This window comes from Rhodnius prolixus, unplaced genomic scaffold (genome assembly GCF_049639745.1).
Source record: "Rhodnius prolixus isolate KJV_2025 unplaced genomic scaffold, Rpr scaffold_4, whole genome shotgun sequence".
NCBI classification, from domain to species: Eukaryota; Metazoa; Arthropoda; class Insecta; order Hemiptera; family Reduviidae; genus Rhodnius; species Rhodnius prolixus.
The window spans coordinates 23,901,392-23,914,457 of record NW_027411614.1 but is presented as its reverse complement, the minus strand read 5'-3'; the positions used below and the strand labels follow the sequence as shown (position 1 = coordinate 23,914,457).

The 13,066-nt window shown below is 35.1% G+C and overlaps 1 protein-coding gene across 12 annotated transcripts in view; it reads left to right on the top strand.

Annotated features, from left to right (window-relative positions):
* The window catches only part of LOC141455712 (pseudouridylate synthase RPUSD2-like), an 880,316-nt gene that overhangs the window by 831,050 nt on the left and 36,200 nt on the right, over positions 1-13,066 (top strand). For all 12 annotated transcript variants that reach the window (XM_074130995.1, XM_074130994.1, XM_074130993.1 and 9 more), the window contains 2 exons: positions 9,708-9,829; positions 12,139-12,239. In XM_074130995.1, the coding sequence (XP_073987096.1) occupies positions 9,708-9,829; positions 12,139-12,239 (223 nt within the window). The remainder of the gene's footprint in view (positions 1-9,707; positions 9,830-12,138; positions 12,240-13,066) is intronic.

The window sequence follows — 13,066 nt, the reverse complement described above, 5'->3', positions numbered from 1 at the left end:
CGAAACGTGCGAAACTGCTTTACTTGGACGACGGTCTAACTTGCCCATTGAACTTAAACGTTTAATATCCAGTACTATTCTCAAACCTATGTGTTCTTACGGACTAGAGCTGTGGGGTTCAGCCAAACCTGCCATCATACGGACAGTACAAACATTTCAGTCAAAACTTCTCCGACAGATAGCTGACGCTCCTTTCTATGTGACTAACCTTACTCTTCACTAAGACCTCAACATTCCCTTCATAGACCAACTCGCCGAGACTAAATACCAAAAATTCCAAACTACTCTCTCGACTAGCTCTAATCCTTTAGTACAGTCTCTCGCTTCCTCTGACATCCCTAACAATACTCCTCGACGACTGAATCGCCAGTGGCCCCGCGACTTCCTTACAGTCTGAAGAACTAAATCTCTCCTCTCTCCTGCTCATATTCTCCTCCTCACATTCCCCTCTCTCCTATAGAGAGTGCTACCGCTGGGTAGCTTCTCTCCTCCTGCTCTTCCCGCACCAGTTCATCTCATTCACCTCCTATTTACTTATTGTATATATTTATACAGATTGTAAATTACAAAATAAATAAATAAAAAAAAAGAAAAAAAAAAGTAATTATTTTAGTTATTGCAATTGGGGAACTTCACAGTTTTTAAGATTGATGTTAACTAGAGCCTCTACTTTACTCGTGGTAAATGCATGTACATGTTCTCCGGGCTTTACGTTTGGGATGTCGATTTTAAAGACATTTTATAGTTGGAATTTCTACTGGATTGAAAGCAGCCAATGGAGTAATGTTGCACTGCCAATGGAAGGATTGTAACAAAAACACGGTAAATGCATCACTAGAATATCCTGCGACATTTTCAGTTCCAAAGTACACTCTGCAGACAGATCCATGCGCTGTTATGTATATAATCTGGGTACATCATGCGTTAATATATTTTTAACTCCTCTCATATAATAACTGCATAAAATTATGTTAATTTTTGTAAAAAAAAAAAAATAAAGGCGTACTTTCATTCTTTCTGTAAAAACTGAATTATACAACAGCTCCATACCAGTATCCTGTTGGCCGAATTAAAGGACTACTTTTTCCCTCAAAAAAGTCCTTCATACTGCAGCCGCCAACTTCCGACCGACTAGCCTCGTTCCTTCCCTTTCGCCAGTTATTCGAACTTGGCACACACAAAAAAAAAGGATAACTTTGCCTCCTTCCTTCGACTAAACAAGAAAAGAAAGTAACGCCCGCTAGAACGACGGCCAACTAACTTCTCTAGCATTTATAAACAAAAATGATCTACCCAAGTTCTGTATAATGTTATTAGAAGAAAAGGGTGGCCGCTAGGCTTTCTCCCATTAGTTTTCATCCTCTTTTCCTTTTCCCTTTTGTTTTTCCTCATTTCCTCAAGAAATTGATTTTAACCTTCCCTACTGTTTCACATTCGGTTTCTTTATTTTCTTAAACATTAATCCTTTAATTAATCAAAGTTTATTGTTTTATTTCTTCAAAAAAGTTCTTTTGAGAATCCTCTGTAGTATTTGCAGCCAAATATTATTCTAAAATTTATATTTAATAGTTAAGAGCGACGTTTAAGAAGGACCTAGGTACAGTCTTAAGTGCAAGTAGTAATCAGTAACAATAATTTTTAATTGTTGCATTCGGTAGCTAGCGTTTGAGTGCCACCATCAAATTCCATCAAAGAGTCCTCATAATACCAACGCTACGTCATCCCTCGTACAGCTTTGAACATTATTGTCAAGTTAGCTGTGGAAAGTGAAATGTAGCAATGCCTTAATGAGCTGCTCGTTGAGACGATGCTTTTTAATATTTTCTCTAGAGTCGTGCAAAAATCAAGTGTTTAACTCATTTTGTCAGAAATTGTTCTTTGAAACATAAATTTACTTTCTGCACCGATAAGTTTAAGAAATCACCACTTTCTACTCTTATGTTTAAAACTTTTTTAAAATTAGAGTTCCGTGCTATATTTTAAAACCCGAATTAAACACGAATAGGGTTCTTATTATTATATTATTGTTATTATTATTATTATTATTATTATTATTATTTTAATTTGTTTTTTGTTTTATCAAATACAATTTACAGTAGTGTAATTTAATAATAATTATTACTATTTGAGCCTTTAAAGTATGCTAAAAATTGACCTAAGATTAGATTAGATTCCATGGTCAATCAGGTCTCTCTCAGCGATTTAGGCAATCTGTTGTAGCACCCCTCCAGTCTCCCTTTTGATTAGACTTATAAATCTGAGTACGTCGCCCGGAAGAACTTGAAGACACGAGTTTTTTTTCTCCAAAGGGTCAAACTCTCAGCCCTACACATAGTATGATACTGAGAGCGAAAACTCAATACCCGTAGTGCAGTTTATTCTTTATTTTGTCAAACCTACATAGAATATCCGTAGGCAGGCTCTTGCGATGCATTTATTTCATAGTTGCATTGGTCCAAAAAGGGGACGGTCTTCTGAATGACCTGCTGGGCTAGTTGGAGTTGTCACTAATGAACTTTTCCACCTGCCTTTGTCCTGAGGTTGTTCACCCACCATTATTGGGCGACCATGTTTTCTCCACTGCATGTCTACTGAAATTCGCTGTGCCGTAAATGGCTTAGATTCTTTGAGGGCATCATGGGGATTCTTTTGCTGTGTCAGACCGGCTGACGTCCCTTTACGCTTTCACCTTGAATGTCCGGGAAATACGAAATGTTCCAATATTTTATCAGAATGCCCATCTAGACAGTCTCACCGTTCTCGAATGATGAAGTTCTCTGCAGGTCTGAGAAAATTACGACCTGGAATTGATTATCCTTCCCTTATAATCTATGGAGCTCTAAATTATTACAACCAAAACTTTCTGCACTTATCTAGGTATCGTACCTGTATTAGCGGCCCTAGACCGCGGTTTTTACCGTTCTACATCTGGGTTCATTTTAAGGGCACGTGTAACCCTCCGCACGTGTTCTCTTTTCACAAACACCAATGTCCATCTCCGGACTGTTAGCTGCAAGAAGCTCCTAGCAAGAGATAATATAAGGGCTAGCTGCTAAATTCGAACCTGACATCTGCTCTTGGGAATCCAATACTTTAACCGCTGAGCTAATCCCCTCCCTTTTGTTATTATATGTTGCCTAAATTATTTTGAACACCTCAGAAACAACCTTATTAAAAAAAGTGATTGTGTTATATCGTAAATGAAAGAATAGTTTTTTAATGAAAAAAAGTAATCACTTCTAAACTTACTCCCCAGAACAAAAAATTATAGGTCCTTGAATCGCGGTATTAAAAAATTCACAAATTTAGACAGATATGGATGGTAACAGAAGTATAACTTTAATGTTGAATAACACTTTGTTCGCAAACATTTGAAAGTAAATTTAACATCTCTTAATGCACACTCGACAGAAGATTTATTTAAGTCTACAATAAAGGAATATGAATTTATTTTCACATACTGAAGCCAAGCTAAACTGTGAGAATTGTATATATAATGTACCAGTGCGAGATGTAGGAGATTTGATAAGATATACGTGCGGGGCAAAGAAACACACCACTACATACCTTTCAGTGTAGATTCCTCCATCGTCAGTGTACAAACTTCTAAAATAACAGTATTTATATTAATCTTGCCACTCCATAGCTCTTTGCACATTTCGCTCTACCCTTGTCCATCCGCCCACAAGTAGAAACTAAACTTTTAGCTTCTACCTCTCGAAGAGGATTATCAAACAGATGTTGGAGCGTACTGGCTTTAAAGTTTCCGCAGCTTATTTTACCAAATACTGTACAAATACTTTAAGAAGTCCTACTTAAAATAAATATTAAATAATATTAGTTAAATGTCTTTAATATCATTTTAAATATTTATTTCTATTAACTGCTTACCATCTTTAAACAAATTAATAGGGGTGTCAAAAAAATATTTGTATATTTATTATTTATACAAGTTTCTTCTTAACCCCATCAAAGACCCAGAACCTTTGTTGGCACCTACATGAAATTACAAGAACGGTGAAACAACATATTGCCAACCAAAGCGCTCAAAACAAAGAGATTTACAAAGAATATCAAGTCCAAGGATTCTCTTTAGAACATCAATTTTAAGCAGGAAAGATTTTTAAGGAAAACTTTAAAACATTAGAGCCGGAGGACATGCACCACCACCAATTGATGAAGATTAGTTGAAGCCGTGAAGATCATTGAGCAAGCACAGTGTTAACAATTTGGAATTGACGTATGCGCATGGACCGTGGAAAACTAACCTTGTAATTCCCCCAGCATTAGTGCATTGTGGACATTTTACTTTGACGTTACAAAGTTACCTCCCTTAAAGGAAGTACGCCCAGACTGAAATAAGTAGTACGCAGTGTTGTGTATTTCAATTTTTACCTTAGTTTGACACAAGGTGAGTTACTGGCCGATTAAGTTAACATTAAAAATTATATATGTATATAAGATCTACGTTGTTGCAAAAAAATTCACTAATAAACGAGGATATGCTCTGTATTTAAAAAAAAAAAATTGAGAAATTTAACTTTTATAGAAAAAGAAAAAAAAAATGTTAAATTTGGGTGTTTTTCAACACGCTTTTTCGTGCAGTTTGGACGAACTCAACCCTTACACAGCTGTCCTACTGGACAGTTTTATCACAAAGAGTGTTCATTTTAAGACGGCTCAAATGCATTTCATGCTTAAACGGTTAATCTGAGCAAAAAATGGTAGAGGAAAAATTTGTTGCCCGTCACCTCTAGTTTCAGAATATGTGACTTGATTTTTTATTCCTGCCCGCATACGCGGCTGATGCGCGACCAAAAGTTACGGTTTGCATTTTCATATACATAGTTTTAAAGAGTATCAAAAGTTATGAAAGAAACCGGAAACCGCAATTCGATATCTTTAAAATTAAAGGTGCTAGGCCATTTCAAAATCTGGAATTTATTAATCATATTTCAATTTTTTAACTTGTTATCAAAGAGAAAGAAGAGCACGCGATAGGTCATTTTTATGTATTTTTTCATCCCCTTTCTACTAAAAATATTGCTAAGGCAATAAAGCTAATATTTTCCTTAATATCGAGAAATAAGTCGTTTTCCGAGTGATTTTTCTAAGAAAAATCAAATGTTAAGAGCTTTAGATGTTCTCAAGCATACACAAAATGGCTAAAAATTAATTTTACATCTGTTACAAACAAGAAGGTTTAAAAATTATTTGGTAATTTTGGGAGAGTTGCGTTTAATTACCAAAAAAATTGGAAACATCCTGCCCCACATTTAAGTGATCAATATCTTTCATGTAAAGGATCAAACTTATTCCTTAATTTATCAAATAATGCACTTTACGCAACTTGTGATGCATGTACTGCGCCTTCAAAGGTGCCTCCTGTGGATCGCAAGCCAGGTTAGCCAGGACTACTGCTCTCTGTATGTGAGGAGGCACCTTTGGAGACTCAGTACATGTTTCGATAAACCGTTTAAGCATGAAATGCATTTGATATAGTACACATATTTGTACCTGAATTGAAAGAATATACAAACACGATACGGAAATGTATCATGTTTAGAAAAAAACGTTTTAAGCTTACTACGGTTGCATAGATGGTTTAGGTTGTATTCTATTGTTTATGTGTACGATATGCTATGTTTTATACATTACTAGCAGCGGTCTTTATTATCGATATAACTTATCGAGATCTACATTGCCGTTCATATAGTTGGGCAAAATATCGCCCATTTTTTTTTGCAGCCCCTCTTTCTCACGCTCACTATTTCGTCATGTGAATTGAACTTCCCTCGGCTAGAGCTAGCCCGCAATTCAACTACCGGGGAAATATAGGGACGCTTTTCCAGTCGTACACAATTTTCAAGCCTTTACAGTTAGATATGAGAGTATTACGACAGTGTAGATATGCGTACCTACTTTTATTTATTTTCATTATATTTTTTTTTTTGTATGCAATTTTATTTCGCGTTCACCTCAAATCTATTACTAATTTTCTTAATGAATTGTTCTTTCAAGGGTTGGGAACAAATCACAGCACTGGAGATTTCTGTTCTGTTCTCTTTCTTAAAAGCTCAATTTGTGTAGAGCTGCCATAGCTGAACAAAATAACTCTTGAGGGGAGAAACTACAAAGTAGTAACTCTCCTTATAAGAAATTTGATAGCTAGTGAGACCATTGGCGCTTAAGACTTCTAGGAGGACCGTCAGGAATTGTTTAGGAAGAGAGGCGTCAGACTTCATGATTCGTTTAGTGCATATAAGGTGTTGTAAGGAATTTTCGTGGTGGATTAAGCTTAGGCTTAATGAGCTCATTAAGCTCATGGTTCGATACGATACCTAATTAAGGAGCCATTGCAATATTGTGTGCGAAAGATTTTTGGTAGCAAGTTCAAGAGACGTGAGTATGTTCTCCAGTGATAGTCGTAATCAGTTTGTCTAGTAGTCTTAATAGATGTCTGTCGCTTAATTGAGAGTTCATGTTAGTCTTTTGTCGATAAACAGAACAAGGTAGCGGACGACATCAGTGATTTGGTTGAGAGGAGTTTGGTTGTAATAATATAGAGGAGGCAATGGTTTTCATTTAAGTGGGAGTTTCAAATAATTTAGATGTGAGTTACAATCAAATTGAAAGCTAAAAGTAATTTTTACTAATTATATAAATGATTCCTGGCTTTAATTGAAAATGAAAATTGAACGGGTAATTTAATAGAATCTCCGTCTTTCAGTCTTTCAATATAAACAAAACATTTAAAAATAAAGTAACCTCTAATAATTTCTCTTTAAGAACTCGATCAGAAACTTACACGTTTACGGTACACGTATGGCTGCCAGGAAATTGAAATTTGTTTTTTAATTATTGTTTTAAATAAAATTTGAGGACAATTCTACTGCAGTGAGAGCTGAGAGATATCGATATCCCAATAAGTTTTCTTAAATTGTATTTTAAAAGCATGATACAGATAAGTCTGATATTCAGTGGATTCGAATTAGAAGTTTGACTGAATATTGAAGGTACACCTCTACTACATACGTGTACAGATTGTCCATATATTAGATCATTGAAATAAGAAGCTATTCATCAGTTTAAAAGAATAAAATAGTCTTTTAGATTTTGTAATTTTATAATGTTTATTTCTCGAAGTGACGAGATGTAAAAATGGATTCATCTCAAGCTGAAGTGACTCGAAAAGTGCAAAGAAGGAGTCGAATTACACATCTGAGTGGTTACAGACTCTGTACAGAGACAAGAACTGGTAACGGCCTCGCCCATGAAGTTGTTATAAGAGCGGGTGCTCTCTGGAAATATTCTTAACTTTATGAAATATTCATAATCTCCACACTGACAGTTCTTACACTAACTGCTCGCTTCCATTCGAGGTTCTTATATTTATGTTTCACAGTACTTTATATCTGCTTCACTTGGTCATTACATCTTTACTGAAACTCTTTTGTCAGTGTGAACTCCTTGATGAACTTGCTTCTTCTTGGGCCGTTAATACCATGGAAACCACTCACAAGTTTTCATTGACAAATTCATTTCATAATTCGGAAAATTTTAAATAGCTGAGTATTTTTTAATATCTCATCTGAACAATTTATCCGTTCGCCATAACAATTTAACTCTGAAATCTGTTTTGATCACAAATTCGCAAATTTATCTTATAAATAGAAAAGTTTAAAATTTTTAGATTTCATTTCTTGATTCTTAGAAGACCTAAATGTAAATTCTCAGACTCTGTCGCGAGCAGATCTATTCTGGACTATTGTCTCATGTCTGGATTCGAAGGCTACAAAAAGTGCAAAACTAATTCCTTCAAATTATCCAATTTAAATTTGGCTTCTTAACTGCCCATCACATACGAGGGTCGTATAAAAAGTCCGTGCAAAAATAAAAACTACTTAATTTTTTGGGGTAAATCTTTTTTATTTTTCAACATAGTCTCCTTTTAGGCTTATACACTTCGTCCAACGCTGCTCTAGTTTGTTGATCCCTTCCGAATAATAGGGTTTGTCCAAGTCTGAAAAATAGCCATTCGTTTCTGCAATCACCTCCTCGTTTGAATAAAATCTTTTTCGCACCAGCCATTTCTTCATATTGGGGAACAAATAGTAGTCCGAGGGAGCCAAGTCTGGAGAATAGGGGGGATGTGAAACGAGTTGGAACCCTATTTCCATTAATTTTGCGACCACAACTGCTGAGGTGTGAGCTGGTGCGTTGTCGTGATGGAAAAGTCCTTTTTTCTGGGCCAATCGTGGGCGTTTTTCTTGCAGCTCGGTTTTCAAACGGTCCAATAACGATGAATAATATGCACCTGTAATAGTTTTACCCTTTTCCAGATAGTCGATGAGGATTATTCCTTGTGAATCCCAAAAGACAGTCGCCATAATCTTTCCGGCCGAAGGAACGGTCTTCGCCTTTTTTGGCGCAGATTCCCCCTTGGTAACTCATTGTTTAGATTGTTCTTTGGTCTCAGGAGTGTAGTGATGTATCCATGTTTCATCCACAGTGACGAAACGACGCTTAAAGTCCTGCGGATTCTTCTGGAACAGCTGCAAACCGTCGTTGCAACACTTCACACGATTTCGTGTTTGGTCAAGCGTGAGCAATCGCGGCACCCATCTTGCGGATAGCTTTGTCATGTCCAAATGTTGATGCAAAATATTATGTACCCGTTCATTCGAGATGCCCACAGCACTAGCTATCTCACGCACCTTCACTCTTCTGTCATCCATCACCATATCGTGGATTTTATCAATGATTTCTGGAGTAGTAACCTCAACAGGGCGTCCAGAACGTTCAGCGTCACTTGTGCCCATATTTTGAAACCACTTATAAACTGTTCTAATCGAAGGTGCAGAGTCACCATAATGTTTATCAAGCTTCTCTTTAGTCTCCTGAGGCGTTTTGCCTTTCATAAAGTAGTGTTTAATCAACACACGAAATTCTTTTTCGTCCATTTTTTGAAAATCACTCGACTTCCTCGATTCAAACGAATGCCAAACACAAAGAAATAGACCGATCTGGCTGAAACTTGGGGTGTGTTCTTCCAAGAGATGCTACTAACTAAACATAACCTCGATACGCCCCAGTGGTGCTATCTCTCTGGCTTTGCACGGACTTTTCAAACGACCCTCGTACTCCTTGAAGCTCACTTGAACTTATCTCTTGTAAAGACTCGCAGACTTTACTCTAATATAATGTATTATCTTAAAACTAATAAAACTTAAATGATTCTGAACATTGTGAAGAAGATAAGGACCCCATAAAAAAGTATCATTCAGAAAATTCCTTTTCTTGCTCTGGCCAAAAGTGCCTATTTGAGGTTTTGCTCATCAAAGGGGCAAATTTACCCTTAGTGTGACAAAAGGTTAATTAAGCCACTAATTGGAACCAATGTGCAATTGTTTGCTTGCAGCTTTACTATAATCAAGCTTATGGATAAAGAAATATATTTATTTACAGGATATCAAGTGACCAATGATCTTAACAAAAATAAACTACGATAGAGCTATTGACATTCTCTTCTACATCCTTGGGATTTAAAATTTTTTATCTACCTTCCTTTATATTTTAGAGGAGATATATATCGGTTGCCCAAATACAATTTCTATAGACAAATTAGTGCGAAAGAAAATGTATCTTTAAATTCGTTAAACTTAAAATATAAATAATATTTTCTTTTTTTTTTGTTTATGTTTCAGGTCTTCGTAAAGTTTATCCTTATTATTTCACTTTTACAACGTTCACAAAAGGACGATGGGTTGGCGAAAAGATATTGGACGTATTTGCAAGGGAATTCAGGGCACATCCGGCTGAAGAATATGTTAGTAAAAGTGTAACTTATTTATTAAATAGGAACGATTTAGTTATAGTGTGTTAATACTACTAGACTTATTAGTTAGCTTCATAGTGGGCTGCACTTTGTGGAATATTTGGAAATTAGTTGACTAGGTTTACATTCTAACGTTATAGGTGGTTTAATATAAAATGTTTTTTACTAAAATATTTACGAAATAATTTATAAATTGTGTGTTTTTTGTTAATACTTTTACTTAAAAATAAGTTAATTAATTCAATATAATCAAATATAAATTATAGCTAGAAAAAACTCAGTTATGAACTCATACGACTGAGAAAGTCTCAAGGTTCTGTCTCATAAATTTTCTTTTAACAACAATATCTACATATATTTAATCCTTACCAACATTATACTCGTAGTTTGCTACAAATTTTACTGAAACTAGGGAAATCTACGCTCCAGTACAGGCTTGTATGCATATATTTTGTTGTATGCAAAGTATATAGGAGAATGCAGAAAATCCTAGGAGTCATTGTCGAGAAAATCTCTAAAAAGGAAACGATCCATGGAATAAAGACTTACTTGAAACTAAGGAATTTTCCTCAAACTTATAATTTAGTGGCTACTTTGCAGAATGTCTAAAAGTGTTTTGTAATTTTAGATCTGGATTACTTTGCTTTAGCGTCGAGAGAGATCGTTAGTTTCCCAAGTTTTCTTGTCCAGGAGACACTTAAATTATAATTATTGGCACTTCGCGGCACTGCCTACAGAAAGCTTATACTCTATCCAAGCTAGATGGTCTGATAGGTAAATCTTCTCTGGTCGCAAAGAACCAAATACGAGTCCAAATACTCGTATCTTACATCACAACCTTGCGATGGCAACGCAGTAAACAGATTGTAAGAAATCGTTTCTTCCCTCTGATGGTAAACCTTACCCACAGATTTCGGGTTGAACAACTCGACCTTGTGGAAATGTTTTCTGAACCTTCCACGCTTTGTAAGAAAGCCAATCACCAGAACAATCTGATTTCTACCTAATGTGTCAGGGTTTTTACATGCTCTAACTTCATTCAGATCGGGCATAAACGTTTTGTTGCGCTTGATCCTTGGACTTATCGTCCAAAGTCATTGCTTAAAAATCGTTTCCACCGTCGATCTTAGTTTCTGCATTTTGTGTAGATGCTCCGTTCTTGGCCAGCTAACTTGGCATTGATGCCAGCAACATCCGGCACACATTCAAGTTCTTCTTTTTACTGTTTTGTTGCTCTAGAAAATATGATCTTAGTTACCCTCCTCAAACAAAGAATGAGGTTGTTTCATTGGTTACCATCGCTTTCAGCGTGGCAGTCCAAGTAAACAAGAATCTCCCTTCACAGATTTTCATTAGCACAGATTTCAGCCTGAAAAACCTTGCTGTAGCTGCCAGGAACAATTTCAGTAGTGTCTCCGGTTTGATCCAGATCCCTAGCCACAAGCCTTCTTGTAAAACCATCTATAAAACAAATTGATATTTATGCTTGGTATAACCCAGTTAGTTCTTTAAAACATCATCTGAAAATAATGCTCGCAGAAAAACTGTACCCTGGGCTTAGGATTGACCTAGCTCTTGAATTTACTATTTAGACGCCATATCAATAAACTCTCCTGCACATTATTATCTGTAGAGGCAAAGAATTGTGTATATTCAGCCAGAATTGGTATCTACCACAAGCGGTACTTAGTTCCATTATTTGCTTTATAAATAACTAGTCTACCTTTATGCTTGTTGATCTAAAATTTATTTGTTTTTTTCTCGAAAGCGCGTTACCAAGAAACCAGCACACCGAGCATAGTGTAGCAAATCGTAGCTATCTTAACCTAAATTAAGTTTCCATAGATTTGAATTATGCGAATCTATGCACTTGCATTCGAACATAAAGTTTTCATTGTAATGGAATAGTGAACTGCCATTTTGTTCTTTTCTTTTTCGCTTTAAGTGCAGTACTTAAAATTAAAGTTTACCTACTGTTTTGGTAAAGTATATTTACTTTTTATTGCGAAAAAATATTACACTCCTAACGCTGACTCATTGGTAAATTATATCTGTAAGTCGCATGTCTGTTCTCTCTATTCGTGCAGAATAGCCTCTGTTCGTGTTTACGCATAGTAATCTCTTATCGTTGTATGACTTTTAACTTCTTTTTTTTTCTCTCTCTTTATACCTACTGTAATTGCATTTTCGCATTTTTCGTACTAATTTTACTATTTACATTTGTACTATTTACAAAAGTACTATTATTTCTAGATATAACGGCACTTGTGTTTTAAAATGTATGTACTCTTATATTACAGGAGCGATGTATTAAGAGTGGATCTCTCACAGTTAATTATGAGAAAGTTGACATTGACTACAGACTCAAACATAATGATCTACTGGCCAACGTGGTGCACAGGTGAACTTAATTTCCTTAACTTTTTTTTCCTCGTACGATGTAGTATAAAAGAATTTTTTTTGTTTTTTTTTTAAATTCATGAAACTTCAAAAATATACAGTTAATAGTTTTTGTGTTTAAAAAATATTTTATATATTGATCAAAATACAAAAAATAATTAGTTTTTAATGAATTTTTAGCTAATATTACAAATATTTTGATAATTTCTTTGTTTTGGACATCCACTTATTTAATTGAAATATTTGGGTACACCAATAGTTGATAAGTTCGTAGATGACTGGAACAGCGGATCTGTTCGGCGATGCTTGTTGTAAATAATTATTTTTGCGATCAAAGTAACTATTGTTCCATCTTAACAATATTCTTTACATTAACTACGATTACTGTGCGAGTGAAAACATTTTTGAAATTGAGTTTCTACGTTGTGAGTCGAAAAAATAGTTTTTAAGAATCTTTATTGTTTTTTTTTGCTTTGCGATTTTCTCGATTAAGTGTAATGATTTCTGGTAGATATTTCTGATATTTTTCGGTCTAGTTTATTTTAGTTTGAAGCTCCCTCTAAGATGTCATATAATTAATTTGTACAGTTCGCTCCCCATATAAGCTGTAGTAAAGTTGATTACTTTATTGAGAACATAATTTAGTATTTTAATTTAAAAACTGGGAATTTGTTAAAATCGGGTTTTAATTAAGTCCTTAAATACAGGAAGTTTAATTCAGCGGACTTAATTGTTCTTATAAAGGACCGAACGCTTTTGTTTGTGACTTTGTTCAAGTAAAGTAATTTAGAACAAACTGAAATGTAATTAAGAAAGAAGTGTAACAGT